Source organism: Neovison vison, chromosome 6, assembly GCF_020171115.1.
Source record: "Neovison vison isolate M4711 chromosome 6, ASM_NN_V1, whole genome shotgun sequence".
NCBI classification, from domain to species: domain Eukaryota; kingdom Metazoa; phylum Chordata; class Mammalia; order Carnivora; family Mustelidae; genus Neogale; species Neogale vison.
The window spans coordinates 164015269-164034350 of NC_058096.1; the positions used below are offsets into that span (position 1 = coordinate 164015269).

At 45.9% G+C, this 19082-nt stretch overlaps 1 protein-coding gene across 3 annotated transcripts in view; it reads right to left on the bottom strand.

Moving 5' to 3' along the window:
* Positions 1 to 18537, bottom strand: part of SLC41A3 (solute carrier family 41 member 3) — a 150623-nt gene extending 132086 nt beyond the window's left edge. Inside the window, exons 1-3 of one of the 3 annotated variants that reach the window (XM_044252856.1) lie at positions 18442 to 18537; positions 17811 to 17870; positions 5145 to 5362 (exon numbers count right to left, since the gene is read on the bottom strand). In XM_044252856.1, coding sequence (XP_044108791.1) covers positions 5145 to 5330 — 186 coding nt within the window. In that variant the 5' untranslated portion in view covers positions 5331 to 5362; positions 17811 to 17870; positions 18442 to 18537. Of the gene's footprint in view, positions 1 to 5075; positions 5363 to 17810; positions 17871 to 18441 lie in introns of all 3 variants that reach the window. The other 2 variants (XM_044252854.1, XM_044252857.1) reach the window with 2 other exon arrangements.
* Between the last annotated feature and the right edge of the window lie 545 nt (positions 18538 to 19082).

Genomic DNA, 19082 nt, shown 5'->3' on the forward strand with positions numbered 1-19082 from the left:
TTAATGGGCTCTATCACAATGATTGATTTGTGGATTTTAAAACTTACACCCTAGGAATAAATACCACTTGGTTGTGGTGAATAATCCTTTTAATGTACTGTTGGATCCTATTGCTTAGTATTTTTTTGAGAATTTTTGCATCCATATTCATCAGGGATATTGGTCTGAAATTCTCCTTTTTGATGGGGTCTTTGCCTGGTCTGGGACTCACAGTAATGCTGGCCTCACAGACTGAGTTTGGAACTTTTCCTTCCATCTCTATTTTTTGGAACAGCTTCAATAGAATAGATATAATTTCTTCTTTAAATATTTGGTAGAATTCCCCTGGGAAGCCACCTGGCCCTGGACTCACGTTTTGGGAGGTTTTTGATTGAGGATATCTGCCCAAGTCATGGACAAATGCATGCCACTTTTGACCCAGAAACTTCTACTTACAACAATTTATCCTACTCATTTACTCAGGTGTCTAGGAAATGTCAAGATGATTCACTGCAGCTTTTGTTAGTAATACCATTTTAAGTCGTTGTTATGAGCGGAATCGTGTCCCCTCCCCCAAACTGAAGTTCTAAACCTTCCCCGCCCTTTCTTGCCACAACCCATACTTCAGAAGCAGCCCATACTTCAGAATATCACTGCATTTGGTGCCAAAAAATTGGGCCTTTAAAAAGGTATTAAATTAAAATGAGGCATAAGGGTGGGTCTTAATCTAATAAAACTGGTGTCCTTACAAGAAAAGGACAATTTGAATGCAGACATGCATAGAGGGATGACCATGTGAGGTCACAGGGAGAAGGTGGCCATCTGCACACTGAGAGGGGCCTTGAGAGAAATCAACCCTGAGGGCACCTTGATTTTGAACTTCCAGTCTCCAGAATTGTGTGAAAAAAGTCTCTGACATTTCAGCCACCTAGTCTGTGGTACTCTGTTATGGTAGCCCTAGCAAACTATTAAATTAAATTGAAAAGTACATCAGAAGAGAAATGGCTAAATAAATTCTGGTGTATTTGTATAATGGAACACTAAATAACCATTTAAAAAAGTAAACTCTTAATATACCTATAAATAATATTGTAAAAGGAATATATTTTGTAGCGAATATACTATACAGAGAATATTGTACATACTGTACAGAGAAAAAAGCAAGATCCTCAATAGTTTGCATATGCTAAAACTTGAAAAAAGAGAAAAATATACAGAAGCAGATGAACAGATATAGATACTTGTTCATCTTTAGGAGAAGACATAGCCAACTGGGCCCCACTGGTTCCCTCTGTGTAGACTGGGGAGCCTAGTCTCACACTGGTGAAACTTTTGAACCCTGAACCACATGGATATTTTACTTTTTCTACAAAAATAAAATTTAAAAAAAAAAAAAAAGGTGTAGCCTCTATTCTCAGGGAGTTCACATTCAAACCAAGGAGACACCAGATTAATGTACAAGATAAAAGGAAATGGCAAATATCCCATCGTCTGTAAAGGTGAATGCCAGAGGGGCCGGCGCCTCAGGAAAGGCTCCATGAAAGACTGCCTATATGAAACAGGGCAGGAAGGATATTGGGAGGCCTTTTTACCTGGGGTTGGTGGGAGGGCAGGCACAGGAAGGGGACAGTCTCAGTAAGGCTGGAGGCTACCATGCAGCTGAGACTAAAGCCAGCACCACAAAGCTGCAGGACTGGAGCCTCAGCCGCCCTGAGCCAGCGTGGCACCACTGCCCTTTTCCAGCCTTCCCCACAGATTCCAACTGTACGCAGGAACCCATCTTCCTCCCCCACAGTGCAGGGGACCTACACTTCTCACTTCAAGCAGACCAAACCAATCAAGGTCATTCCATTCCCTTTGCCAATTTTTGGTGCCAAAGTGGGGTGTGCCTCAAATCTGCCAATAAGAAGTTGGGGAATTCTGTTGGGAGCACCTAGGAATGGTTCCCTGTGCTTAAGAAGGAGGAACCAGAACACATAACCCATTCTTCTCCCTCTGAATGTGATGTGGCTGGCTGTAGGACAAAGCCAACTTTGGGTGCTGTCTGGCAGGAACTTGGAAAGGTCCTGTTTCCTTGGAGGCATCGTTGGCTGGTGATGATAACACTTCCCAAACCCAGAATTACCCTATCTTGGAAATTCCATTTTGGGACATGACATATTTCCTTCTGATTTAATCCATTCTAGGTGCGCTTTCTGATATTTGTGGCTGAAACCATCCTAACTGATTCAGCCAAGGGGAACAAACCAAGGATGCCTGGATACCAGTTTGTGGAGTCTGTATTTTATTCCACAGTTAACCAACGCGGATTTTAAAATTCAGATCTGCATCATGGAGGTCCCCCTGACATGGCAGCTGGTCCATGACCCTTTTATGGGTCTAATGAATACGTGAAAGAAACTCCAGAATGGATATTTCTGCCTAATCTTTATCCTCTTGAGTTGCAAATTTTATGTAAGTTCTTGGAAACTGGCCCAGAACTGCATGAGACAGATTATCAGTGACAACAGCAACAACAGCAGTTAACTTTCACTAGGTGCCTTCTAATGCTTGGCACTGTGACCAGCACTTCAGAGTCCTCTCAACAACCTTGTGGGGTCAACTCTAATTTACAGAAGAGCAAACAGGGAACAAAGAGCAACTTGTGTAAGCAACAAAGGTTGGACTCAAATCCAGTTAAGAGTAGCTCCAGAGTCTGGGCTCTTAAGCAGTTCAATTCACTATGATACTGCCTCTCCCTATGTAATTTATAAATTTATGTGTGTGTGTGTGTCTGTAGAACCAATGTGTATATGTACAGGAGCTGAGGTCTATGAACGGCTCTATAAATATGTATGTGTGAAGTGTGCATGCATTTGAGTGTATGGGATACACGCTCAGTGACAACACATTGGCAGGTACCCTCGATACAACAGACTCTGAATATCACTGGTATAGAGCATGGAATGTAGGGAGGAGGACCCAAAGTAATGAAGCCAGTGACGAGGCAGTGGCAGGAGGCAGGAGTGGGGTGGAGAGGAAATCTCTGGGTTATGGAAGCCAGGCATTGAGGTGCTCCAGAGGTTACGGCAATGCTAACCGACCATGGATTAAGGAAAGATGTAGGGCCAGAGGGTACCAGGTCACTGGGAGAAAGGAGAGAGCTGAGGGGTCTGGAGGTCAGAGAGAGACAAAACATGGGGAATGGGGCTGAATCCGACTGGATAGGGACTCCAGGGTAGGAGAAGCTCATCCTGGGGCCTGACAAGTTCTAGGTGGATCTTTGGAGTGGAGCTGGTCACTGGTGTTGTGATGTTGTGAAAAACTAGACAGCAGGGTATTGGAAGGGTCTTTGAGAACCCCAGACTGGGGCAGGGCCAGGCAGATCATGGCGTGAAGTAGGATGGGGTCATAAGAGGGAGTGGTGGGCACGTGGCAAACCAGAGAATACAGCCACCTGGAGGGAACAGCAACCACTGACTGCAGCCCTAAGAGAATATGGATCCAACATTGTTAAGAGTTGCCAGGTTTTCAAGAGAAAACAGAAATTCAGACTTTTACATGAAATCTGATTTTAGTGTTGGTTTAAAAATAATTTTAAACCACCAGCCTTACAGCTACATGGCAGAACTGGGACTTGAATGAGTGAGGGGCAGGGCCCATGTTCCCAGACACAGAGACCCCTCCACCACCACCACCCCTTCCCAGAGCCCCTGGAGTGCAGAGTGAGGCACAGGCTGGGAGCTGTCAGACAGGGCAGCCTGCTTCTCTCAGTCTGCCCCACTCGAGACAATCCTTGTTCTCTGCTGATAGGAGAGATCTGACCAGTCGTTACTTAGAATATTCTTTGGATTATGCTTTTTCAGGGAGGATAGACAAAGGGCTCTGACAGTAGCAGAACAGGCAAGGCATGGCACATTGGTAACTTTTTTGTCTGATGGGTGACTCCCAGCTCCCCACTATGTGGCATTCCAGTAGGGTTGCAAATCAAAGAACCCTGCCTCCCTCAAAGAGTTATTAATACTTGAGAGTCAGGCTAGCCAAGCAGAGAATGTCCTCCCTCAGGGAACAGTGACTGGACCAGGAGTGGACACCTGACATCAGAATCAATGTTCAGAGACTGATGTGGACATTGACAAAGAGGTCTCTCTTTTTTCTAATAACACATATACCAAGGATTAACTGCCAAGGGCCATCCTCACCTCTAGGTACAGAATTCTGCCTGAAAATAAAACATAGTTGAGTGACAGAGAAAAAGCCAGCATAATGATATCATTTAAGCACCTGGATCATGCTGAGGCTAAAATCTAACTCTGTAACTGTCCCTCAGAATAATATACTGCTTAAAATATAACTTTAACTAATGAGGAGTTGTATTGGTGATGCAAGCATGCTTAAAGAAGACCTTGAGAAAAACAGGTACTAGTAGCAGGCCTCTGGTGGAAGGGATGATACATGTCCTTGAAGCTGAGCAGCTGGGGATGCCAGGCTTGCTCAGGGTGGAACACTGCCTGCTTCCCTTTTTTGTTGTCTCCCCTGCCTCAGAGAAAGCCTGCTGTTAAGGTAATCCCTTTAAGTGCGCTTGCAAAACTACAAATCCTTGCTGCCAGACCAGACGCACCTTACTCCTCTTCTTGTTTACCTCCTTTACCCCTAAGACTTGTGACCATCATATATGTCTCACATTCCTTCTTGTTTACCTACTAGGCATATGGCTATTGTATAACCTTTCCTTCTCCTTTGTTGCTATCATGTATCTAATAAATGAGGGACTGAGGAGTTGTTTGGGAAGACAGCCCTTCCAGCTATCATCCCCTGCTCCTTCTCTCTTAGAGCTGACTTGTTTGTGCCTCATTCTTCTCCTGTGTGCTGTTAGAAAAGCGGCATGACCCTTTAGATATTCCAATTACAGGGGTTAATAAATTGTCTGTTTTAGGCTTAACCTGAGTTAAATTTAGTCTCCATCACCAGTAACTAAAAGAATCCTGTGAAATTTGTAGAAAAATGGTATTTGAGAAGAGAAGGCCCTGCCCCTTGTCCCTCAAGCTGGACTCAACTTTAGGGACAACATTCAACAATGCCACCAACAGCACTATTACCATTTAGTTCCCTCTTACCTGGAAATAGTTCAAAAGTACACCAGCCCCAGAGAGTCCCAGTCCAGCAAACACGAAGGGGACTATCACCTGAAGGCCAATGGATAAGGCAGTCTCCCTGCTGAGCTCAGCCCCCAGTGGTTTAGAGACTGCCCTTTGGCTCTCAGGCACACTCAGAGGTCCATCTTCTGAGGCTGCAGGGAGTCTTCCAGGACTGAGAGTGTGTGGCAGAACCAGTTCCTCTGGCCGACGCTGCCGGGTCTCTGTCCCATCCATGTGAGCAGAACTGAGCCCCTGGCAGCTGTAACCTGGAAGACACAAAGCAACAGGAACTGTTTGGTAGAGTTCCTGACCCCTCTGGGGCTGATGCCCGGTAAGCCCTCAAGCCCTTCTGTCCAGCAGCCCCTCACTCAGCGACTGCTCCACATGGTCTCCTGCAACCCCAATTTAAAGTTTTTTTTAATTTAATATGCATATGTTTGAGGGGAAAAAAATACATTATAAAAGATAGCACTAAGTATTTATGAATTAGAGTCAGCAAAACTGGTGATATAGGGAACTGAAAATTCTCTCCTCCATAAAAGAACAAGAAAGCTAGCAAAAACTGTCAAAATCCACTTTTTCAGAACTCTGGAAATTAATCAAAGGCTTGCAGCAATGCAAGGAGCATCTATTCAAGAAAAAAATGCTGAATCTTTAGCAAGAACAGCAACATGGGTATTCATGATGTTTTAACTGTGCCTTAGTCCCACCCCCTGCTCTCTGGTTCTGCAGCAGCCTTAAAAACCAACAGCCCAGAGAGAACAGAATGGGCTCAAGATCTTTCAAAGTCTCATTCTCAAAAAATTGTCCTCCTTTGACCTAGCAGGTGGTTTACTGGAAACTGCCACTTACAAACTATCTGTATTTCACTGGACTCATAATTTACTCAGTGTAAAAAGCCCCTTCCCTGGGAGACATTTCTTGAAAACAATTACAGGAACTCCACAGCTGCCTGAGGTAGCGGGTAATAGCTGGGGTAAATAATACACCAACCAAAAAGCCTAAAAGGAAAAGCTGCTGAGATGTCTGTGAAAATTCTGCAAAGTTTCTAAAACTTCCTGGGATCTAGAAGGCCACTCTTACTGAGCTGGGCATCTGCTCAGGAAATAGCTGAAAAGGCCTGAAGCTCTACCCTCCAGCTGCTCTAGAGGCTCTGCAGGAGCAGTAAGTGAGGGCTGAGGCAGAACTGTCCCCTCCCAGGCTCTGTGCTGAAGATGTGCCCCAACGTGCACACAGAGCCTCCAGGCAAAGACAGGGAGGTTCAGCAGTTCCACATAGGGCATTCAAGGAGATCTCTAGCCAAGCGTTACCTGACCACAAGCAGAGACTTCAGTGGCCCTGTACAACCCAGAATACAAACTAAAGAAGTCACTCATTAAAGTCACTAAGAAACCTTGAGCAGAGGGGAGAATCTAATTTCTAGAGTTGTCACATTATGAAATTTTTATAAAAGATTTTATTTATTTATTTGACACACATACACACACGAGAGAGAGAGCGCGCGCTCAAGTAGGGGGAGCAGCAGGCAGAGGAAGAGGGAGAAGTAGGCTCTCCACTGAGCAAAGAGGCCAATGTGGGGCTCAATCCGAGGACCCTGAGATCATGAAACCAACAGTTGGACATTTAACCAACTGAGCCAACCAGGCGCCCCATGTTATAGAATTTTAAATGTCCGGTTTTCAACAAAAAATAGGAGACATGCAAGAAAACATGATACTATGACCTATGCACAGGGAAGAAAGCAATTAATAAAAAAATATCCTGAGGAAGCCCAGACATTGGACTAACTAGACAAAAACTTTAAATTGGCTATTTTTAATATGTACAAAGAATTTAAGGAACCATGCCTGAAGAACCAAAGGAAGTATGAAAAGGAGGTCTAACCAAATAGAGAATATCAATAAAGAGATAAAAACGTTTTAAAAGAACCAAATAGAAATTCTGGAGTTGTAAAATTTAACAGCCAAACTGTAAAATTCCCTCAAGGAGCACAACAGCTGATCTGAGCAGGGAGAATAAGAAACCACTGAACAGAAAGATAAATCAGCATGGATTATCCAATCTGAAGAACAGAAAGAAACAGGATGAAGAAAAAAGAACAAATCCTCAGAGGCCTGTGGGACGTCATCAAGCAAACCAACATTTGCCTAACAGGAGTCTCAGGAAGGGATAAGGGAGAGTAAAGGGGTCCAAAAGAGTATCTGAAGACAGAAGGGGCCAAACCTTTCCAAACATGATCAGAAAAATTTCCATAGTCAAGAAACTCAACAAATTCCAAGTAGAATAAATTTAGAAATCCATGCCAAGACATACCATAATCAAACAGTCAAACACAGAGAATCTTTTTTTTTTCCAATTTATTTATTTTCAGAAAAACAGTATTCATTATTGTTTCACCACACCCAGTGCTCCATGCAAGCTGTGCCCTCTATAATACCCACCACCTGGTACCCCAACCTCCCACCCCCCACCCCGCCACTTCAAACCCCTCAGATTGTTTTTCAGAGAATCTTAAAAGCAGGGAGGAGTCTACTCTTCATGGGCCAGGACTCCTCAAGAAGATTAACAGCTTCCTTCTCATCAGAAATCATGGAGGCCAGAGGCAGCAGGATGACGTACTCAAAGTGCTTAAAGAATAAGACTGCCATCTTTTTGTGTCTTCTTCAATTTCTTTCATGAGTGTTCTATAGTTCCTCAAGTACAGCTCCTTTACCTCTTTAGTTAGGTTTATTCCAAGGTATCTTATGGTTCTTGGTGCTAGAGTAAATGGAATCGATTTCTTCCGATCCAAGACCATTCCATGCTCTTGGATCGGAAGAATAAACATTGTTAAAATGTCTATACTGCCTAGAGCAATCTATACTTTTAATGCCATTCCGATCAAAATTCCACCGGCATTCTTCAAAGAGCTGGAGCAAATAATCCTAAAATTTGTATGGACTCAGAAGAGACCCCGAATCGCTAAGGAAATGTTGAAAAACAAAAATAAAGCTGGCAGCATCACCTTACCTGATTTCAAGCTTTATTACAAAGCTGTGATCACCAAGACAGCATGGTACTGGCATAAAAACAGACACATAGACCAGTGGAACAGAGTAGAGAGCCCAGATATGGACCCTCAACTCTATGGTCAATTAATCTTCGACAAAACAGGAAAAAATATACAGTGGAAAAAAGACAGTCTCTTCAAGAAATGGTGCTGGGAAAACTGGACAGCTATATGTAGAAGAATGAAACTCGACCATTCTCTTACACCGTACACAAAGATCAACTCAAAATGGATAAAAGACCTCAACGTGAGACAGGAATCCATCAGAATCTTAGAGGAGAACATAGGCAGTAATCTCTTTGATATCAGCCACAGCAACTTCTTTCAAGATACGTCTCCAAAGGCAAAGGAAACAAAAGCGAAAATAAACTTCTGGGACTTCATCAAAATCAAAAGCTTCTGCACAGCAAAGGAAACAGTCAACAAAACAAAGAGGCAACCCACGGAATGGGAGAAGATATTTGCAAATGACAGTACAGACCAAAGGTTGATATCCAGGATCTATAATGAACTCCTCAAACTCAACCCACACGAAACAGACAAACACATCAAAAAATGGGCAGAAGATATGAACAGACACTTCTCCAATCAAGACATACAAATGGCTATCAGACACATGAAAAAATGCTCATCATCATTAGCCCTCAGGGAGATTCAAATTAAAACCACATTGAGATATCACCTTACACCAGTTAGAATGGCCAAAATTAACAACACAGGAAACAACATGTGTTGGAGAGCATGTGGAGAAAGGGGAACCCTCTTACACTGTTGGTGGGAATGCAAGTTGGTGCAGCCTATTTGGAGAACAGTGTGGAGATTCCTCAAGAAATTAAAAAATAGAGCTTCCCTATGACCCTGCCATTGCACTCCTGGGTATTTACCCCAAAGACACAGATGTCGTGAAAAGAAGGGCCATCTGTACCCCAATGTTTATAGCAGCAATGGCCACAGTCGCCAAACTATGGAAAGAACCAAGATGCCCTTCAACGGATGAATGGATAAGGAAGATGTGGTCCATATACACTATGGAGTATTATGCCTCCATCAGAAAGGATGAATACCCAACTTTTGTAGCAACATGGACGGGACTGGAAGAGATTATGCTGAGTGAAATAAGTCAAGCAGAGAGAGTCAATTATCATATGGTTTCACTTATTTGTGGAACATAACAAATAGCATGGAGGACAAGGGGCGTTAGAGAGGAGTAGGGAATTTGGGTAAATTGGAAGGGGAGGTGAACCATGAGAGACTATGGACTCTGAAAAACAGTCTGAGGGGTTTGAAGTGGCGGGGGGGGGTGGGAGGTTGGGGTACCAGGTGGTGGGTATTATAGAGGGCATGGCTTGCATGGAGCACTGGGTGTGGTGAAAGAATAATGAATACTGTTTTTCTGAAAATAAATAAATTGAAAAAAAAAAAAAAGAAATAGTATGGAGGTTCATCAAAAAGTTAAAAATAGAACTACCATATGATCTGGTAATTCTACTCTTGGGTATTCACCCAAAGAATACAGAAATACTAATTCAAAGGGATACATGCAGCCCTATGTTTATAACATTATTTACTTCAGCCAAGATGTGGAAACAGCCCAAGTGTTCATCGACTGATGAATGGGTAAAGAAGCAAGATACACACACACTGGGATATTATTTAACCATGGAAAGAATGAAATCTTGCCATCTACAATGACGTGCATGGAGCTACAAGGTACTATGCTGAGTGAAGTAAGTCAGAGAAAGACAAATACCATATGATTTCACTCATATGTGGAATTTAAGAAAAAAACACATAAATATAAGGGGAAGAAAAGATGGGGAAAGAGACAAACCAAGCAATAGAGTCTGAACTCTAAAGAACAGACTGAGGGTCACCAGAGGGGATGTAAGTAGGGCGTTGGGGAACACAGGTGATAGGGATTAAAGAGTACATGTATCATGATGATATAAAATAAAATAAATAATTTAAAAATTAAAAAAAATTTTTTTTTCACCTTTATTTATTTTTTTTCAATTTATTTATTTTCAGAAAAACAGTATTCATTATTTTTTCACCACACCCAGTGCTCCATGCAAGCCGTGCCCTCTATAATACCCACCACCTGGTACCCCGACCTCCCACCCCCCACCCCTTCAAAACCCTCAGATTCTTTTTCAGAGTCCATAGTCTCTCATCGTTCACCTCCCCTTCCAATTTCCCCCAACTCCCTTCTCCTCTCTATCTCCCCATGTCCTCCATGCTATTTCTTATGCTCCACAAATAAGTGAAACCATATGATAATTGACTCTCTCTGCGATTTTATTAGTAACTCTTTTTTCTCTCCTCTAATTCAAAGACAACTGCATAACTCAATAATGACAAATCACTACACATGGGTACACGGTAACTAAATATGTAATTTGTATGACAGTAGGAGCACAAAGTAGGAGAGCACAGAGCTATATATAGGAACAAAGTTTCATATACCAGTGAAATATATTCCACTGTATGAACAGACCACATTGTGTTTGCCTATTCATTAGGTGATGGACATTTGAACTTTTTAAAGATTTTATTGATTTATTTGACAGACAGAGATCACAAGTAGGCAGAGAGGCAGGCAGAGAGAGAAGGATGCAGGCTCCCCACTGAGCAGAGAACCCGACACAGGGCTTGATCCCAGGACCCTGGGATGATGATCTGAGCCGAAGGCAGAGGCTTTAACCCACTGAGCCACCCAGGCGCCCCTGAACGTTTTTTTTTACTTGTTGGCTATTACAAATAATACTGCTATGAACATATGTATGCAAGTCTTTGTATGAACATGTATTTCTGTTCTCCTGAATTATACATTTTGAAGGGGTGAATTTTATGGTACGTGATTTGGATGTCCATAAAAAATATTCATGAATTATTTATGGAATAAGGTCAAGAGGCAGACTACAGCTTCCCAAACTCTCTGAGCCCCTGTCCAGTAACAGCTTCTATTCCTTATCACAGATAACCACTGTCCAAACTGGAGAGAACCACTCCTCAGCTGACGTTTCATTTCTTCCTTAGTGTTACCAACTATGAGTGTCGTCCTAAACAGGAGTGCCTAGGAGCACAGTCCTAAACAATAGTGTCTGATTACTTGGCAATTTAGATCAGTAAAGTCATGCTCTCATTTATTCATGTCTGGTTTCATCAGCCCGACATTAGTGTACTCATGTTCAGCCAGGCTGTGGGACCAACTCACTGCTGTGTCCAATCTGACGATATGACCGCCACGATCCACCTATTCTGCTCCAAAATAAAAATCGCCTCATTGTTTTTTAATACAAAACTAATGTGTTCCTAAGAAATGCAATTTAGAAATCACAAAAAAGGTATAAATATGGAAATTTAAATCAACAATTTTACTGCCCCACCCAATAATTAACACTAAATCTAGTGTGTATCTTTCCAATGTACACAAACATACACACAAACTCATGCATGCTATTTTTTTTAGTCAAGGTTATAGACCCTGGCTTGTTTTATTTAATAAAATGTATATACTTGTCCATATATAATGGATGTAATTTTCATGGCTTCTCATGTCATCCTTGATAGTCCACCCAGGTGCTGGTAAAGCCTTTTCCACAGGATTTTATAGGCAGGAAGAGCGGACGGAAGAACTCAGCAGGGACAAGTCGATGTTTTAACCTGTAGCCACAAGCAGCCCAAGGCCACCATTATCAGGGGACAGGGCCCCAGCACTGTGTGCAGCAGGTTTCTTAAAGTCAGCAGAGACACTGGGCCTGTGAGGACAGTCTGAGTTAGCAGTGAGTAAACAGGGCGCAGGGGAGGCCTCACGTCTTCAGGGACACTTTAGAAGGTAGAAACCTTCCACACACACACACAAGCCTACAGAACTTGGGCCAAGGCAGGCTTTGCTCAGCTCAAAAAGGCAAGAACCCACAACAAACAAAAACAAACAAACAAACAATGGGAACAACTTACTGCAGCATGACTCCATCTTCCTAAAGGCTTTGTAGCAGCCCAGCAGTGGGATGGGAAAGGTCTGCTCCTCTTGCACAGCAGGTTACAAGGCCCACCCTGACTCGCCCATCCTGATCCCCTGCGGTCAAAAGGAGCCACCCTCACCTGGCTGGTCCAGACCCAGGTCATTCGTTAGGACTAAGACCCCTGTTCTACTTTCCCAGTGGCTTTCTTGCCCTAAACCCTCAAAGCCTGAACCCTTGAGGCAAACCAACCACTCTCTTTAAATCCATCACAGTCTGTACAGCAGTCCTGGTAAAGTGAGCCAGGCTTCCATGGAAGGCCTGGTGATAGCAGGGAAGCAGGTAACAGAGGAAGGAACAGCCCCAGTACGAGCATCACTGGGAGCCACATAAAAAACTGTCAATAGGGTCTCAGGTCCCCATTCTGCTCTGCTATGTGGCTCCCCTGGAAACCTAGGAAGGAAGGACAATTAGTAGAGCAGGGCAGGGTGGTCCCTGAGTCCCTGAAGTACCAGATCCATAATTTCTTAAAATAATAATAATAATAATAATAATAGACACAGCTCCCCATGACCAATGCAGTGGTCCTTCACATCTCTCTTAGCCTCACAAGTCTCAAGAAGGTCTATTACTGCCCCCATCACATAGCAGAGGAAACACAGAGTAAAGGACATGAGGAGCACCAGCTTCTCATCTGTGCCCCAGAGCCCACCTCAGCTCTTGCAAGGACCAGGGCTCACAAAGGTCTCCTCTCTCCTGCCTTTTCAGTTTCTCCCCTTTACCTCTCCAGGATCATCTGCTGACAATAGGACCTTGTTCTAGAATCTCCCTCAAGCCACCCTCTAGCTTGCACCCCATTTCCTCCTCCCCTCCAGAACACAATGAAAGAGACACATCCCCACTGTCTCTGTGGCCTTCCCCTGTGCTCAACAGCCATCCATCTCATCCCTGCATAAGTGGCCCTTGCCAAGGCCACCTGCACAATGCCAAACAATTCCCCCAAACCTCAGCATGGCATGAGACACTCTCAAGGATTTAAGACCTGCCCACCATGGCCTCCCCCACATCCTTACCCCTGCAGTGTGCCCCCAGCCCCTCCTACATGTGACTTTAGCTCTTGTTCCTTTCATCCCTCCTGATCAAGTCCAGACTGCCTGAAAGAGCTGCTGACACTCAAGAACGATGGCGTGCTCTCATTTCTGAAACTGGCTGGACTGGGGCTGCCCTCTTCCTGCTAAGTTTAGGGGAATTCTAACCAATACCTTCCTGCTAGAGCCCATAAAACACTCCACCCTCCTTCTCCAAGTTAGAATGCTCTTTGGGACCCTTCCAGTGTTCAGTACTCTAGAATAAAGGTTATGTTAATGGTTCTGGGGCTGACTCTGTTTCTCCTGAGGCTCCTTGAGACTCCCCTGTAGTGTGTGCCAGACATGAAGCCTTTGATTGCTAAAGCAGCCATGACAAAGACATCTGTGAACCCAGCTGTATGACACAGCTACTAGCAGACCACCCAAGAGCCAGGCTACGGAGCTGGGAGCACTCACGGAGCTCCCCCTTTAGCAGATCCTAGGTAACCTAGATCACTGACCGCCTGAGAGACCCCACTTCTCCTCCCTCATCCTGATTCTTGCTCTTGGGTTTTAAAGCATCTGATAAACAGTAAACCCATGAAACCCTAGTTATCCCACCCAAGGAAAGGCTGGCCCTATGTCCTCACCCCCTCCCTCTCTCTACCTGAGACCACACTGTGTGGCTGTGTGGGCCTGAGGCATGCAGTGTCCCCCCAGGATCTGTAAGAAAGCTTGTTCTTCACAATTCTCTGATGGGTTTTGCTGAGGCACTTCCTGTGACAGTAAGAACCACAAGGGCCAGTCCAGCCTCAACAGTACTCCCAGCTGGGGAACTGGTTCGGGGCTCATTAAGTAGTACAGGTCCACAGGCTTCCCTGGCCTTTACAGCACCACTGTGGAAAGGCTGACAGGGATGTCACAGCCTTCTCCTCCTGGCTTTGGGCTACCAGATTTAGCAGATCAAGTGAAACTTGATACTGAAAACGGATTCCTTATTTATCTGAAATTCTCTGTCCTTCTTAATGGCCCTTCCCAGGTTTCCATGCATGCTTCACTTCGACCTACTCCCCTGGTGTCCTACTGTCCCTTTTCAGTTTCCAAAAGACAACTGTTGCTTCCCCCACTAAAGGAACCCCTTTTCCTGCTGTGGCTTCTCCTCCTCACTGACCTCCGACACTCCAGACTCTCCTCACCTCTCTTGTGTCCACAGCCTGTGACTGAACCTCCCCCAGGCCTGTGCTTGAAGTAACAATGATGTGTTGCTGCTGCCCCCTCAACAGAGGTCTCCAGCTCAGCCCAGATCCAGATGTGGAAAGCCAACTTCCCACTCACTGGTCTGAGAGGTGCCTTAGGCACCCTAGGTCTAAGGCAGAGCTCTCAATGTCCCCATGCCTCCTCTCGATCTCATCTTTCCCATGAAAGGCACCACAGCCACCCAGTCAGTCAACACAGAAGGCACAGATATAAACAGAAAGGGCCTGGGGTTCAGGAGGCCTGGATGTAATCCTTTGGATTTTATACACGTCTATACTGTTCAGCCTTCCTTCTGATGAATGTACACTATTAAAAAAAACCACCTTTCTTTTTTAGTGCAGCCTTAGGTTCACAGAAAAATTGAGAGGGAGGTACAGAGAGTTCCCCCAACATCCTGCACAAGAGAGGAGCAGGGTACACTAAACCTACACTGACACACCACAATTGCCCCAAGTCCAGTTTATATTGGGGTTCAATCCTGTGCCGTACACTCAGTGGGTCTGGACAAATGTGTATGATATGTATCCACCATAATGCACTCATCAAGAGTAGTTTCACTGCCTCAGAAATCCTCTGTGCCTCATCCAGTCATCCTTCCTCCCCCCTCGGTGCATGAACAATTCATCATCCATTCAACAAATGACGTTTTGTTCCTTCCTTTTATACTAGGGATTTTTCTAGGCACCAAGAATACAGTGAAAAGCAAGACAGATAAAGGTCCTGCTCTCAGGAAATTTGCATTGTAGAGGCAGAGACATAAATAAACAAGAGAACAAACAAATGAGCAAGAGTAATTAAACACAGTGAACTGACAGGGACTACCCCAGGAAAGTGTAGAGTAAGGTAGGATGGAGGAACAAGAAAGGTCCTAGAAGAGAGGATGACACTTTACTAAGCTCTAACTGATTAAAAAAAAAATGCCAACTGCACAGGGGCACCTGGTTAGCTCAGTCAGAAAAGCATGTGACTCTTGTGAGTCTGAGCTATGTTGGGTATAGCAATTACTAAAAAATAAATAAAACTTCTTTAAAAATGCCAACTGTGCAAAGGTCTAGGGAAAGAGCCCTGCAAGCAGAGACAGCAGCAAGTACAAAGGCACTGGAGTAGGGCAAACTTGAGGATGGCAGGATAGCCTGTCCTGTAGGGCCTTAAAGGCAGAGCAAGGAGTTCTTGTTTCTTCCTCAGACTGGTTTTTCTGTTCCAAAAGACAACTCTCTTGCTTCTCCCCCTAAAAGGAATCAGGGCAGAGGAGTGTCCTCAGATGACTCCCATGAAGCCAAAGTTACACCTCAGCAATAAATGCACAGAACACTGAAAAAGGGTAAATCACTGTTGTTTTAAGTCCCTAGGTTTTCCCCTGCTTTGTTACGCTTCAAGGGTAACTGGTAACTCCCAGCTCTGTGACTGTTCAGTTAGTTCAACTGCCCTCCTCTGGGGCTGAGAGCACTGAGGGCTGAGCTCAGGACTTCCAGTGTGGAAGAGAAGTCTTAGACACCCAAGACATGACATACTGCAAGGACAGCTGAGTATACAGCATCGAAATACTCAAAGTCAATGTGAACACCAACCTTAAAAAAAGACGTACTTTCTGACTCTGACACTTCTAGAAGTAGTCCAAAGCAACAGGACTTTCCTTTAGTCTGGTGGGTGCCCTCTTGCACCTCTGACACTCAGATACTCATCTCTAATACTCAGAACCAGGACTCTTAGAGGACAATGACTTCCATAACTTGAGATTGGAGAAAAATCAAGATGGCTCTGGAACATGCTGCTGTTGCTAGAAAATAAGATGCTTTCAAAAGTGTCTGAGGGATGAAAATGACAAAGGAACAAAATGTAAACAGACCACCGCTGTCAATCAGTGGTAACTTCAGCATCTAATAATAATAAATACAGTATAATTACCACTTCACAAGTTGAATCTACAAAGGGCCACAAGTTCATTAGGAGATCAAAACAGGAAAGTTAAATACAAAATGTATAAAACCCATTAGGAATAAAATAAAACTGCAGATGACCCCCTCCTGGTGGTGAGATTCAGGCAGAACACAATGAGTTTCCAGATACACCAAGAAACCAGGTTGGCACCATGAGGCAAGTGCCAGCAGCTGAGCTAAACTGAAGGGTTCCCTGACTGCTGATAAAGAGACCACGTCTCAAGGTGCAAGGCAGAGCTACGGGTCCCCATGGAGCAGGTCTAAGAGAAACTTGCGTGAGGAAAGCACACTGAGGAATGTCCTCTAAAATCATCTAAGTGGGTCAGAGGCACAATGTGGTCAACACCCAGCAGGACTTCCTACCTGCTCTGTGCCCCCAACAGCATGAGGACACCATATCCCACCAGCAGAGACCTCACATCCCCATGGACGGTGGTCAGAGCCACTCAGTTTCCTGGAGAACATGGGAGTGTTTCAAGAGAAGGGGTTCAAATGTCATTTGGATCAACAGAAATGAGCACAGATGGACATACCAGGTCCTGAAGGACAGGCCTGCTGGTGAGGGAGACTCCTGTTGGAAGAGTGGGCTTTGGACACAGTAAACCCTCTCCTGTAGCCCACAGCGAGGGGCAAAGCTGGGGGGAGATGGCATGGACTCCAGGGCAGGGGTGCCCACCCGGCCTTTCCCCCAGAGGGCACAAGATGGAGGGAGTGCTGCAGGACAGCCCCCCACAACAAAGAACTCCCCAGACAAGATGTCAATGTGGAGCGAGAGCCCTGCAGGTCCAGAGTGCTTGGGAACCCGTTCTTCTGGTGCAGGCAACGACAGGGGCTGGGCCGGGATACCAGGGCCCAGGTGAACACTGGCTGCCAGGCACGTGAGTCTATAAAGTCACTGATCTTCCCGACGCCTCCCAGTGAGTCAGGGAGAAGCTGGCCTTGAATCCAAGCCATTTTGGGAACCCCAATGCACATCAGGTCTGAGACCTGGTCGCTAGCACTTCATACAAACTAGTGCTCACCCCAAGGCAGGAGGGATGGCCATTCCTAACTATTCAGTGGGCAGCTGAAATGCTGGAATCAATCAGCTCCACTCAGCTGCCCACTACCTGCCTGTGAGGTCAAAGTGCCTCTGGGCTTCACAGGAGACCAGGTTCAGTGGGAGCACCCTGGAGCCTGCCAGCAGGGTCTGAATCCCAGCTCTTCTCCTTCCTAAATGTGGGTCCTTGGAAAAGTTCAATTTCTGCACCTCCAGTGCCTCATCTGTTAAATGGGGACAATAGCACTGACTTCAAAGTTGTGAAGATTAAATAAAAACACATTTATTTCACAAGACACCTGGCCAGTCCCCATCACTAGTTCAAACCCCTCAAAGTTCTCATGTTTTAGACCTGTGGTTCTTAAACTATGGCTGCATTAGAATCACCTGGAGTACCCACCTGGGTAGTTTCTGATCAGTAGGTGCGGTAGAGGAGGCCAGTTAAGCCCAGACACTGGACCTGTGGGAGAGGAGGGTGCCTCAGAGATACCTGAAGAACAAGACTTGCCCACGCCTCACAGTCTGGATTCCCCATTTCCCACCAGCAAGGGCACTGAACCAGCCCCGGTTTGTCTCTCTCCATCCCATGTCCCTCATCTAGCGCTGCCCTTGCCCTGAGTCCTAACTTGGCTAACTGACTACGCGTCGCCTCTGCCCTAGGTCCCCTGGAACCACTTTTCCTTCCCTTTCCCCGTTTTACCTTACATTTGCATACCTCCTGGCCCGGCCTCCCATCTGACATCCCGGCTATCGGTTTACCTCTTCTTCTTCATTCCCCAAGCCCCGGGATTCCCATGTGTGACCCACCGGGCCCCGAGATGCCCTGGAACAGCTCTGGGTTTGCTCCCTCTGCGGCGCACCCCCATCCTGGGCCCCACCCCAGCGCTTCCCCTGGGCCGGGCCTCTCCAGTATGACACCCACACCCACCCAGACCCTCCCTCGGAATGCCCCGGTTTGGACCACACCCTCGGTTTACCCAGACTACGCGCACCCCGGCCCCAGCCCGCGTGAGGCGCAGGGTCACGCTTACCAGATCCCCTCCCGGGCTGCGGCGCACAAAAGTCAGGCAGGAGGTGGGCCGGCTGCGGGAAGGGCTTACGGAGGAAACTAGGAAGTGAGGCTCCTCTGGCCACCCCTCCCGGCAGGGGCCGGACCCGGAGACTGCGCGCGGGGGCGGGGCCGGGGAGGGGCGGCCCTGGAGGCGTGGCGGGGGGGGGGAACAGACGGACCAATCGCGTTGCCCTGCCCAGCCCGCGCCGGAGGGCAGAGCCGCGCAGAGCCAGCCCTCGGGGACTGGGGACCGTGGAGTTCGTGTTGAGGATTGGTGGCGTCGGAAGTCGTGTCCAGGCCCGGTTCACCCAGGTTATGACTGTGTAAACCGAGCGTTGCCCGAGCACGCCAGGACCCCTTCTCCTGTGTAGTAGTGAATCATCCAAGGCTTGGTTCACAAAAAAGGAAAACGAATCTCGGGCTGTAAAACGTCCCGGGAGGATACTGGGCTTAAGGAAGTACGAAGACGGGCCATTCCTAAGGCACAGATGCTTCGCGGGCAGCCAGTGCTGACTGGCTAGTCCCCAGGAATAGCGTTTTGTTCTCGTGGCTAACATCTTTGTTGTAGGAATGTGCACGCATACAAAAGTAGAACAGTGGAATTGTCCCACGCGTCCATGC